The sequence below is a fragment of the Monopterus albus genome, unplaced genomic scaffold, assembly GCF_001952655.1.
Source record: "Monopterus albus unplaced genomic scaffold, M_albus_1.0 scaffold267.1, whole genome shotgun sequence".
NCBI lineage: Eukaryota > Metazoa > Chordata > Actinopteri > Synbranchiformes > Synbranchidae > Monopterus > Monopterus albus.
The window spans coordinates 1128730-1142437 of NW_018128147.1; the positions used below are offsets into that span (position 1 = coordinate 1128730).

The 13708-nt window shown below is 38.9% G+C and overlaps 1 protein-coding gene across 1 annotated transcript; it reads left to right on the forward strand.

Annotated features, from left to right (window-relative positions):
* The first annotated feature begins 1054 nt into the window (after window positions 1-1054).
* Window positions 1055-10749, forward strand: LOC109972705 (vasodilator-stimulated phosphoprotein-like). Its single transcript, XM_020621743.1, has 13 exons — window positions 1055-1380; window positions 4146-4317; window positions 4638-4818; window positions 5440-5488; window positions 6067-6361; window positions 6579-6682; window positions 7214-7262; window positions 7389-7431; window positions 7755-7788; window positions 7918-8004; window positions 8801-8867; window positions 10069-10126; window positions 10254-10749. The coding sequence occupies exons 1-13, from the start codon at window positions 1376-1378 to the stop codon at window positions 10301-10303; spliced, it is 1194 nt and encodes a 397-aa protein (XP_020477399.1). The 5' UTR covers window positions 1055-1375; the 3' UTR covers window positions 10304-10749.
* Window positions 10750-13708: the final 2959 nt, after the last annotated feature.

Consider the following 13708-nt stretch of genomic DNA (forward strand, 5'->3'; position numbering starts at 1 on the left):
TTTCTACTCTGGGAGGCATCACTCTCCAGTGCTTTGAGTGTTTCCTCTCTTATTTTCCCCTGGCCAGGCTTTTCTTTGTATTTTCTGTCCATGCTGAGAAATGCTAAACTTTGTGTTCCTGCTTCCTGCCCACAACCACTTACAGTCTTCCACTACTTGATTTACCCAGCATGCAATGCAACCAAAATGCTAAACAAAAGACACATTAGGTCATAATATTTACATTTTTTATTAAAATTGTTGTAAAGAATATTCTTTGGAATATGCAAAATGTGTTTAAGAACATAAGTTGCATCTGTTGTATTTATTTGTAGTAATGTGAGTGGCCTACAACCATGATGCAGTATCAGTCTACACCAGGTGTAGTATTTAAACTTAAATCATCATGCATGATCGGAACCAGTGCAGGACCCCTATTGGTGGATTCCGTGCTGTTAACATAGATTGTGCATTTTATGGTTAGTGGGTCTGATGGCCATCCACACAGAAGGTCAACCGGCCACGCTGGCTTTTGACAGGATGTCCAAATTACCAGCCTGCCTATGACATACACTACTACAATGTACCTACAGTATAGTCTACTGTATCTGTTGCTGTTTTTCCTACTAGTACTACTACTTCTGTTAGTTATACTACAACTGTTTCTGACCACATTTGAATTTTAAGACATTCAGCTAAATATTACTTGATACAACTGCAGTTGGCTAACACAGCTACAACAGTCATGAATACAGAACACTAACAGCTGTTTGCACTGAGCCATGAAGTTAAATTACAGCACAACAACTGTGGTTCACAACATGCAAGTTTCCTGTTGCACACAAGACAAGCAGTGGGAAAACTTGCAATGAACCTTGGCATGTAATGTTTCCTGCTCTTTATCTTAAATAGTCTAAATAAATATGTGAAGAGAACCAGTGTGAGACTATAGTGAATCTCGTTGTCCTTCACCCCAAACACACACACATACAACTAGGCACCACTTGTACTAAAAACTATCCCTGCTCCCTATAAAAACACCAGTGTATGATGGAAAGAAGAAAGCAGATAAAAATCAGAGCTATGCCACAGGGACAGGGAGAATGGGGGAGATGTGAAAATGAGCATTTAAAAGAACGAGTGAAAGAAACGAGAACAGGAAGACAGAAAAAAACCTGTCTAGGAAACGAGAATACAGAGGCAGAAGTGCAAGCGGTTAGTGTTATGTTATGTGATGTTAGAGAGCAATGGAGGTTTGCAGGCAAGAATGACAGCAGGCTTCATCAATAGACAGCAAATATACTTGTGACAGGGACAAGGAAGTGATTCAAGTTGAGGAGAAGAAATTGTTTGGTAAAAAGCAAGCAAACCTTTGGATATTGACTACAGCTGGAATATGGGGTAAGTAAATTTAATTATTATTGCAATTATGCTAATTCACTTAAAACTGTGTTTTTTCTTCCATAATGGCTGAAATTTTGCAGATCAGTACAGCTTCCTATCAGGACTTGTCATTGGTCAACCAATCTTTTTGTTCTGATTACATTTCATGCTGTTTGCAAACGTTTGGAGCTCAGAGCAGGTGTACTCCTGTAACAGCTGTCACATTAGATAAAAATATCAGAGCTGGATGATCTGTATCTCCTTTGTTAAACCCTAAAGAGATTTTTTAGGGCTCACTGTTCTGAGAAGTTAGTTTATATTACTGACAGGTTAATCCACGTTAGGCGGCATGGCACCTTGCACAGGAAGTGGTCAAAATATAAAAACCTTTTGAGCAGGATGTAAAGATTTCCCACAGGCTACAGACTTGCAACAACATGCAGACTGATAAAAACCTCATTGCCACAATGCCTCAGAGAATACAAAAATAAGTACCTGCAATGCTGCTGCAAACATACCTCTGTTTTCTCTGTCCTGACTTTTCCTGAAAGCCTTCAAACACATGAATGCCTTGTAAAGGCCTGGGTTCTAAAATATCAGCTGCTAAATGTGTACATAGAACTTCAGTTATAGCCCTAATGAAAAATTCACAAAAACATTGTAACACTGTCAGTCTGACCAGTCAGAAAAGGTGTTGTTGCTATTCACTATCATAAATAAATAAGATAAATAACCATTTCCTTTTTGCGATGACAAAAGAAGTGGCAGGACTCTGAGCAACACTGAGAATTTTATGAACAAAAACAATTTTAACATTTTTTATCAAGATTATTTTTTGCCTAGTTCTCATTGCATTGTAGATACAATGGTTTGACCTATGTAACCTAAAGCAGCAGTTTCTCTACGTTAATTTGATGCTTTACATTCTTGCTAACTTCAAACCCAAGCTAAAACTGTTAGCTGTGTCATGGCTGCTTGGGGTGAGGGCAGGTGTAACAGTTTATTACAAATGTTACAACCATCCCTATATGACCACCCACTTATCCTCTGAAGCCCAGTGACCTAGAGATTCTGACACTTCTGATGGTGACAGTCTCTGCACTGTGTACACAAACACTGTGCAAAGTCAAAACCAAAAGAAGTGTGAATAAGGTCAGTTCTTTTCAGCCCACAATCCCTGCACCCCAGGGGCAGCATCTACATTTGACATAACTGTGACAGTATTTGAGCCTTTATGTGACATTCTAAAATACAGACTCCCCCCCAAACCACACACACGTACACACATCCTTGTACTTGCCACTTTGCAGATCTTTATACTGACTTACATACATTTCCTGGAGATTTGCCCTAACCTTACCCCAACCACTGTGTGCCTTCTTACAAATTATTCACCTTATTCAAAGCTGACCATTCTTTATTATTTAGTACAATTCTTACATAAATTGGATAATGTTGATATCCATCCATCCGTTCTTTATACCACTTATTCCTGAATAGGGTCATGGGTGGCTGGAGCCAGTCCCAGGTGACCTTGGGTCGACAGGTTGGACAGGTTGCCAGTTTGTCATAGGGCTGACTAGTGTAGATATTATTTCAGCAAATTGTCGTGTTGTTACATCCATCCCCAACTAGTGTTACAACACACCCCAGTTGTGGGGTAGGCTGTAACATTTGACATTAACTCATAATCTGTGATGATGTAGCCATTGTCCAGTGAGTTTTATTTGTAGTAGACAAATATAAGTACCATGTATCAAAGTTTGAGAGATCCAGCACAAACAGTCATTGAGATAGTGAAGTTAGTGATGCTCAAACAAAAGGCGTTACAATTATCACCAGTCTCAGTGGTACGTTAGTTGATTAAAGACTTTTTTTTTTTTATAAATAAAAGCCCTTTTCAAATTAACAAAGGAAGCCAAAGTTATCATGTTTATTGCTTGCCATCTATTTACTGTGTGCATACAGCATAGGCTTTACATCTATAGTCATACCTTGATTACATTTTTTAAATGTTACTATTGGACACAAGAAAGTTTTCTTTTCAGAGTCCTCCAATATTAGTATTTTTTTTCTATCCATCCATACCTGATTTTCCTGAGCCTATCCCAAAAACATGTTGAGTGAAAGGGAGATTACACTCAAGTACAAGTTACCAGAGGTCCCTGTGGAAAAGCTGTACAGGAACACTACAAGATTGTTACTACAAAAAAGCATCATCCATCATGTCAGATCACATCCCAGGCACATGAACACTCTTTTCAGTACTGAAGTTTTTGCATTGCTGCTGTTGTGTGATGCCCTCTTTAGTTCCGAGAACTGACATCATGAACAACTGTCATTTACCTGTGAAATCCATCTTGTGTTTAAATTTGCATGTGAGTAAGTAATTAAAGCTACAGTAATAGCATTATTCATTTTCTTAGTAGAAACATCCCCCAAAACTACCCTCACATCCTGGGGAGCAATTTCCAAACACCTGAAGGTACCACGTTCTGTACAAACAATACTATGCAAGTATCAACACCACAGGAAGACGCAGTTAAAAGTGTGTCAAAAATGGTAAAAATGTAAATAGTAGCTTATTTATCTCTCTTATATGATAGTACATCAGATTATTTCAGTAATAAAAGTATTGATATCAGTGTGCCCGAGGCTAGTATTACTACACACCATATCACACTTCACACTTCTCTGGTTGCTCTGCACTTCCTTTCAATTTGTGGTTTTGTCTTGTACTCTGCTTCTTGCCATGTTTTCCTCATCATCTCTCCATCCAACAGTGAGTCCAGCATCTGCCAGGTGAGGGCAACAGTCATGCTGTATGATGACACCCACAGGCGCTGGGTGCCAGCGGGATCTGAAAGTCCTTGCATCAGCCGTGTCCATATCTATCACAGCCCTGTGGCCAATACCTTCAGAGTGGTGGGCCGCAAACTGCAAGCTGACCAGCAGGTACAAGTGCACAACACACAGCCAAAAGCATCGCCATAATGCATTTTGATGTACACACACATAGTACTGGAAGTTGCACACCAAGCTTTGTGAAGATGTAATCTTCATGCTATGAGGTGGTGATTCTACATACACCTAACAATTCAATGCAATGCACTTTTCAAAAATATAAACTCATCAACTCACCACTGACCTCTCTAACATTTGCGTTGAATTGCATTACACCGGACCATACATGTGCTCATGACATTGTAAGCTGTGACTCCCAAAGTTTCGAATCCTCAATACTGTCACTATCCTGTCTCTCCTGTTAATGCTAGGTGGTGATCAATTGTGCTGTTATTAAAGGGATGAAGTATAATCAAGCCACACCAAACTTCCACCAGTGGCGAGATCCCAAACAGGTGTGGGGACTGAACTTTGGCAGTACAGAGGATGCTGCTCTTTTTGCCAATTCCATGACATCTGCATTAGAGGCTCTCAATGCACCTGTGGGAGCAGGTAAACAGCAATGAAGGCATATTGATCCAGATCAGACAGTGTGAACTGTTTCTGTGGTGTATTCTTGATGCCACATCTAGAGCATGACTCAAAATCTCAAAATCAAACGTTGGTAACATTTTTCAAAAGTCTAACTAGTTATTTAAATTATAAATGGCTCAGGTGTTTTCAATAGACTTTCATTTTGTTACAGATCTCCTGAATTAATTAATTAATTAATTAATTAATTAATTAATTGATTTTTTTGGCAAAGCTATTTTATAGTAAGCAAGGAGATGCTGTTGTGTTCTGTTAAAAAGAGTGTGTTTATTATTATTTCCAGTCACAGACAAATTTGTCATTGGAACTACTGTAAACTAAAATGAAATATGTTTTCAGAAAACACTTCACATTGAAAGTAATTGTGTGCATGAAGTGAAATTGAGTCAAATGAACAACAGCTAATGCAATATATACTATGATTATATGATATGAAAACAAACGTGAGGCTATAGTTTAGCTGCTTTGTCCTGGACTTCATCCCTGTTTGTCACCTTGTTTTAATAGTCTGGAGTCTATGGACTGAGAGGAGTACACCTGCAAAAAATAATAAATAAATAATAAAAGCATGTTTTTTCTCAGGCCAAGTTCAGAATAGACACTCTGCACAGGAGCTGGAACACCAGAGAAGGTACTGTTCACTACAGATGACACTAAGGCTGTGACTAATGTTTAATTAATAACCTCATTGTTTGTTGTCTTGATTTCTTTAACCAGTTCTGTAGTTTAAAATTAGCAAAGAATCCTCATACCTGAGAAGCTAACACTGTTATAATTTTTTTAGTATAATACTTGTGTGGGTAGAAGTGAATCATTTACTGCTTGCAAACCAATGATGGTAAGATGATGTCATGGGGTAGGACTGGATAAGTCTGACTTCTTCCTACTCCATTCAAGCATGTACTAGGTATAAGCAAATTGATACTGGATTATGTGTACAATCATGTGTGTTGTCATATCAACTGTCTTTACATGCTTGAAAGAATAAATCAAATCAAATCAAATCAAATCAAGCTGGAACATGTTTATATTTGGCTTTGATGTTTTCTAAACAAACCAAATTATGAATCAGTTAATCAACCAGTCCTTCTGATACAAATCTCAATTGTGGAAAAAGTCAAACATAAATAGGAAACAGTTTTTAACAGCTGCTGCATTTTAACACCAACAGATGATGAATCTATGAATTTTCTGTCAATCCCTATCCAGAGTAGAGCATCAGAGGCAGGAGCAGCAGGAGAAGGAACGTGTGGAGCGAGAGAGGCAGGCCTCCGCTGCTGCATCTGCCCCTTCTGCTCCTCCTGCACCACCTGCCCCAGCACCCCCACCACCTCCTGGCCCACCACCTTCCTCTGGACTATGCCCACCTGCAGCTCCACCACCTCCTCCTGGCTGCATGGTCCCACCTCCAACAAACCCGCCCCCTGCTGGAGGAAATGCAGGTGGCGGGGCAAACAATCTGGCTGCAGCTCTGGCCGGAGCTAAACTGCGTAAAATGGCCAAGGTAAAGGGCATGTATGTTTTTTGTCCTTTGCGTACTCCACCAGCTTGCACTGGTACATACTTGATACACACTGGCTTTACTGTATAAAAATGTATAAAAAGATGCAGCTTGGGAAACAAACAATGGACGATTTTAATGTACATGCTCTCATAAATGACAGACTGAATGAGCTATTCAGTGGCCCACATAGTGAACTGAGGTGCTTTTGTGTATCAAGGATGAGGTAGGAGCAGAAGCCCCTGCTCCCAAACCAACATCTTCATCTGGTGGAGGTGGAGGAGGTGATCTAATGGGGGAAATGAGTGCCATCCTTGCTAGGAGGTAAGTTAGAGACATTTCAGATAGATCTTTGGAAAACTTAAAGTATTAAGGTCATCTTCCAGTCATACAATAATCTTAGATCACAGGACACATATCTGCTGTTTGCCTCTACCATACTAACTTTTTTATATTTTCTGCTCCAGTCATCTGACCTAGTTTGCAGAAAGAAATTCAGTTAAAGACCTTGGTATTCTAGACTCAATTCTGGGCTACTTTAACCTCTAAATTAATATTTTACTAATTATCTCTTTTGTTAGCTTAATTAATGTTTGGTGTGGATGTTGGACCCTTCTCCGTTTTTAGTCTATTTGACCTTTCATACACATGATTTTTGTGTGTTAGATATTGTACTGTCCTGTCTGAAACTTGTAATGCTGCCATCCTGGCCAGGTCTCCCTTGAAAGAGAGGTTGCTGACCTCTGATACTACTTATCCTGGTAAAATAAAGGTTACAAAATAAGAAAAAGATATGCCTGTGATCATTTGATATTAAGGACTTCTGTGTGCTCATATTACAACTATATTAAATAGGAGGAAAGCTGCTGATAATCCAGCTGCAAAGAAGGAAGAAGCACGCAATGTAAGTTTCCTGTCAGTGATTTTCACTATTGAGTTTTCTCTCATTATTCTGTAGCATTTGTAGAATGATCAGTAAGAGTTGAGATAGGAGTAGGTGATAACTTTGGTATATCTGTAATGACTACAGGAGGATTCTGATTCATCAGTAACAAAATCCTCAGGACCAGGAGGTAAGTAATGTCACTTTGTCTTCAGCAGGTAATAAAGCCACATAAATAGGGAATTCATGGTATTTGTTTTTATTCATTGTCGCATCACCTATACTAGGAAAAGAAAATAGTAGTTTCATAATAACTTACTTACCTACTTTGTCAACAACCACAATATTGGTTTAATTTTAGAACAATATATACCTCATATATTATCACGTCTTTTTAACACTACAAACATGAAGATGTCGCCTGTAACTTTAGGGTAATAGAGAGGAATCACTACAAACAGTGTTTACTTTTTCCTCATTATCATGTACATACATGTAATCTTTTTTCACCAGAAATAAAAAAGGAAAAATTTGCTACCATGCCAAGGTAAGAGACTGATCAGTCAAACTTTTACTTTTCCTCATGACTCTTACAATAATATTTGGCCATGCCATTCATACACATTCAATATCCAACCATCAGCTGCCTTGAAGTATCTGAATGTTTTTGCAACAGGCTCAAATCCTTAACCAGCAATCCAAGGGACTCCAGCCTATGTCCCACCTCGTCCACTTCTCCTTCTTTTAACTCTACCGTGTCCAGGTACCAGTCCACCCACTGTCCACTCCTGCTATCTAGGTTCTGTCCTGAGATGCTGGTTTTCAGACTGCTCTTTTTTGCATGATGCTAACAAGCCAGTTAAATCAGTACTATCGGTACTGTTATCATCAGTGGTCTGCTGCTTGCAAATGACTTACTACATGAAATGAAGTACTTGGCACTTGGTGGTTTCTTCCTGAAGCTGTAAGAAGCTGAAAACTGTGTCTAAGCTGCTTAGGTGACCATCAGTCTTTTGCTCCACTGTAGCATATAGCCATGATAGAGCTCTGCAACTGAATTCATTTGATTTTTTTCTTCGTGGCATGAGCATAATCTTAGATTGTGCCCACGAAATCTGAATATCAGAGCAGCATGACGATTAGCATCGATCCATCCTATGTATTTACATTTTGGTCAATCACCAGTCACTGTTCCACAATACAAACTCCAGTCAGTACAAGCAGAAGTTGACATTTTGGAGACATTTAAATTAAACTAGTCAGAGGAACTTTGCATAAAAGGCTTTTTAAGACCCGAGGAAGGGGTTGCTCTTTTTCAGATGTTGTGATGATGGCTGATGATCTGTTCTAAATATTAATTACATTTACTGGTTTAGGCAGTTTGCTGCTGTGCTTTTCCTTTACTCCTCTCACTCTCTCCTAACCCATATGATTGATGTGCTTTTGTTTTTCCCCCTGAAACAAAGTAAGCTATATCTCCTGGCCAGCTTTGGAAAAGACCTCCTTGATCTAAAGGACTTTGTTTTGGCTAAAGGTAAACTTGACTCATTCTATCCTAGGATGAAGCTGGTGAAAAAGAACTCAGATTGTGCGGGAGGTGATACCGATATGGAACGAATCAAACAGGTTAGTTTCCTTTTTAATCTATTCAGCTTTATATTTTGCAATACAAGTCAATGGAAGCTCAAAGTGCTGAGTCAATGACACAGTCTTGGAGTGCCATCTGGTGGTCCATAAAATGCAGCGCAATTGGGACATGCCCCTACATAACTCCTCTCTCTCCCTCTCTCTGTCCCTCTCCCCCTCCCCCTCTCCTTCTCTGTCTCTATCCCTCCCCCCCACACACACACACGTTCACACCTACTTGTTTTACCTACTTTCTGGGGTCCAATTTGACTATTTTCACATCTTAATAAGTTCAGCATACTTTCGGCTAGCAAAGCCATTCAGACAAAACTTGAAACGAATAAGTTAGTGATTGGGGTTACGTGAGGCTATTACAAAGTTTGACCAAGCCATGCCCCAAACCGTTTTAAACTCAAGCAATGAGCGTGGGTATTATGGATGCTCTTCAATGCTAAATTAGTACAAAAACAAAAAGGAATTCCACACACCTAGGGCCTCGCAGGAGAATCCTCCAGTTATCCCCTGAGCCCATGTGGTTAGCTCACTTATAGAAGAGTGACGATTCTTGATGCAGCACCATCTGAGGGATCGAAGAGCTCAGGCATCCAGCTTAGGCGTGTGCCCTCTGCCTTTATTCACTGAAATCCTTCCAGATTCCTTGAATCTTTTAATGATGTTCTACACTGCAGAGGGTGATGGATCCAAAATCTCTTCCTGCCTTTGTTTTTAAACTCGGCATCCTCATCAGAAAAACAAGTGAATGACTCAATTTTCAAATCATGCTGCAGTGAAATTACAAATAAAAACCGACTGCTACTGAATATAAGGACATTCTCTTGGTGCAACATCGAATCATGTGTCTCAATGAGCCAGGTCTGTCAAAGGTAGAGCTCAGCATGAGGCAGCGGGATTACTCTGCTGACAGTTGTTATATTTAATAGTCTCAGTGCACTATGCACAGCTGATCATTCACAGGTGTACTACACACATAAAACAGTTTGTTTTGATCACAGCATCATCATTGCACATGTTAAATACAAAACAGTGTTGCTGGTAAACATATCCATCCATTCAGAATTATTGCATAACGGTGGAGGAAATACTGATTGACTAATTATGAAGTAGGATTGACTAATTATGAAGTACGATTTGCCATATATTTTTAATAACAGTATCTTTGCATGTATATGTGTGTTTGAAGGAAATTCTTGAAGAAGTAAAAAATGAACTTCACAGAGTGAAGGAGGAGATTATCACAGGTAAATTCAACCTTCTTTGTTGTCACTAGGTTAAATTTTGAAGCTAGTATATGGTATGTATAAATGATTTATATTCAGCGAATGATGCTGCGTAATCTCTGTATCTTACTCTGCTTATCTCCTCCAGCACTGATCCAGGAACTACAAAATGCACAGCTCAAGAGTGAAGACTACTGAACGACTGAAGAATGGATAAAGAGAACAAGATGGGAATGTTTTATCATGCACCACTCAGGCAACTTCATATTTTTACCTGATAGAAGTGATGTTACTTTTACAAATTCAAACTACATGTACACAATCTCAGAGTACCAGAATCCAATAATGATATAGGTCTTTCTGCAAATATTGCTTTTTCTACATGAACACATAACATTGACAACATTTGACATTTTTGATGAGAATGCTTCCAATTTTTTTCAAATATGTTTTGCTCTAGTACAGTAATTGTAGCAGCTAGCCTTAAAACCTATTACTAAATTTGCTGTTGTCAACTGATTTGACTTTTACTCAGTTATTTTCAGTTTCAGTGGAACATTCTACTTTCTCCCTACTGTCCTGTCCTACAGTCCCTTGGGGTTCATTCAGGATCCAGCAATAAATATTACAGTGTGAAATACAAACATCCCTCTCATCCCTGTGGGCGGTATTTGTCTTTCTTAACCTTGGGTCCTTCACCAGAGGCCTGGGGCTTTGAGGCTTCTGTGCAGTATCTTAGCTCTTTAGCACTGCACTCTTCTGGACAAAGAGCTCTGACGTTGTTCCTGGGAGCTTCTGCAGCTGTTCTGCCAGCTTGGGAGTACTAGCCCCTGAGTGTTCCTACCAATGGGACCACTTTAGTCTTCACTTTCCACATCCCATTACAGACTGGGCCACACATATTTTAAAAAGGAAGGAACATCAAAATGAATAAAAATAAAAAAATAAAATAAATAAAACCCTGGCTTTTTACTGTATATTAATAAAATAGGAAGTGCTTGTAAAATGTCAAATGCAGCCTTATGTATTCTGATATGAAATATTTACTATTTGTAAATCCAAATAGTCAACAATAAGCAAAAGTGGTTTTAAGCCCAGATCTCTCTTTTTCTTGAGAGTGACAAATGAACCACTCTTTGGGAGCCCAGATTCAAGATTTTTATTTGCCATTTATGCATAAACAGTCTAGGCATATAGGAATTCTTTTCGAGAACTCTACTGGAGTCAAGTAAAGAGTTTAAAACCAAAAGAACAAACACCTAGTCTAAATATAAGAATACAAAATACAAAACTATTGATAAAATTGTGGATATAGGAATAAGATAGCAGGTAAAATGGGGAATTTCAAATACTGCACATGGTATTGCACATAGTGTAACTGTATATGGTCTTCTATCAGATTTCTTCCATTACACGGAATATTCCTCTCCACTGTCGCCAAATGCTTGCTCAAGGAAGATTTGTTGGGTTTTTCTGTAGAGTGCCTTGAGATGATTTTAGTTCTGAATTGGCGCTATACAAAGAAAAGTGAATTGAACTGAGCTCACTGAGAGGCTGCAGCAGATCCTGACAGTTTTTGGTGAAAGTTTCTGACCCACTATATGCTTGGGTCCTTAGCCTGAGTCTGGCCCTTATACCTCAGATCTGAACTGATGCAGGTAGTTACCCTACAGTGTTGGCTGATAGCACTAGAATCAGCCCATATGTAGATGTGGTAACAGTTATCCTTGATGCGGGTCAGACTTGGACCAAGAAAATTGACATGTCAGTCCAGAAGAAAAAAAAACAGATACGTCTCAAATATTTGCCAGAATAATTGTATCTAATTTCTCATTGTTTAAATTTATAAATTAACTTGTCCTATGCACAATATATGGTTTTAATAAATTCTGGTTTACATTATGTTTCAAATTTAACACCCCAAACATGCTATCAGTAGCAGTTGATGTCTGAACTGAGCCATCAGAAAACAACAAAACCTTGCCTGGGGTCGCATACCTGTGCAATAGTGCAACAACTACATTAATTTATGGTATAAGTAAATGAAATGACTGTTTTCACTTCTATAAAAAAAAAAAATCACAATATTGTATACTGATCATGATTGTATGTAAGCCTCAAAACTCCCCAACCTTCCTTCTGACAAGACAGAACTAAGGATATTGATTAACCACTGCAAATTGTGTTTGTAGTTTGCTTGAATCGTAAAATAAATAAAAACCTGACAGCCCTGACACATAGGATTCCCGAGGACAGTTGCTATATTATTCCAAAGGAGCTATAAACTCAGAATCTGTGCTTGATGTCTTACAAGTCTGACAGGTAAGGCAAAGGCAAAGGATTGTTAGATTCTGCTACTGTGTCAGACAATTTAAATAGTAATTTTTGCTCTGTGTGTGTAAATGTGTGCTACATATCTCTTAAATTGTCATGGTCGGCACGTGAAGCTGCTGATAATTTTGTGGTGAACTCAATTAAAGTGCCAGACGAGGATACATAAAACAAAACTGTCTCTTTAATAAGAGCACAGACACTGAACAAAAAACGATGCAAGACATGGTGTAAACACAAAACACACTTACAGGTCAATTTATACAGTCCAGGGTCAGAGCCAGCAAACACATACATCAAAGGAATCCAAACGGGATGTCAGAAAGGAGAGTCTGATAATTCATACACAGTAGACAGTCCAAAGCAAGAGGGCAAGGCAGAACAGAATTGTCAAAGTGCACGATCCGGGTTAGAACAGGAAATACCAAAAAACCAACAAAAAAAAAACTGCTGGAGAGTCAGAGCTAGAGTCTAGAACAATCTGGCAGTGTCCCAGTGGGAGGACGCTGCCTAAATAGGGGTGAAAACAGGTGCAAACACTCAGGAGCAGGTGAAACTAATGTGAGTGATGACTAAAGTAAAAAGACCGAGACTGTGGTGAAAACAAAAACAGGAAGCAATGTCAAAATAAAAGCACAACAATGGAAACAGGTGGGACCGAATCATGACATAAACTGAAGACTGCAGTTGAAGGGTAAATATCCATCCATTTATCAGTTGCCTTAATCACAGCATGGACATTAGCTCCTTATCTAGACTGTCCGGCATGTACTCTAATCCATCACCAGACTAGGCAGGTGATGGACCTGATAACCTGACTAGTCTGCCTCCTATATGTATTGAAATGCACACACACCTAACAAAGCTTGTATGTGCTCTTTTCATAAAAAAGAAGAAACACTTTTTCATTAATAGGTAACCTGCAACTACATGTTGAATGTAAATCACAGAACACAAACACAGTTTTTCAGTGGAACACAGAACACACATTTTGTGTTGCCATCACTTCAGGGGATATTATATTGACTTACATGAATTTCCTGGAGACTTAACTCTAAACCTTCCCCTAACCTTAAACTTTGCTATCAATCTAAAATGTAATGACTCACATTTGGGGGACTTTCTTTTTCTCCTCATAAGGACATTGAGTTGCCACAGTGTGACTGTCTAAGCAGATTTACACAACATTAGTAATACCAGACAGGGATTGACATTAATCGGGCAAAAATATAAATGATTGTCTGTATCCATTTTTCCATGTTGAAAACAACT

Bases quoted from the DNA above. Each gene is read 5' to 3' on its own strand.
- LOC109972705 (XM_020621743.1), top strand. The intron at 6,362-6,578 runs GTAAAGGGCATG...TTGTGTATCAAG, and splicing joins AACTGCGTAAAATGGCCAAG to GATGAGGTAGGAGCAGAAGC. The intron at 6,683-7,213 runs GTAAGTTAGAGA...TATATTAAATAG, and splicing joins AGTGCCATCCTTGCTAGGAG to GAGGAAAGCTGCTGATAATC.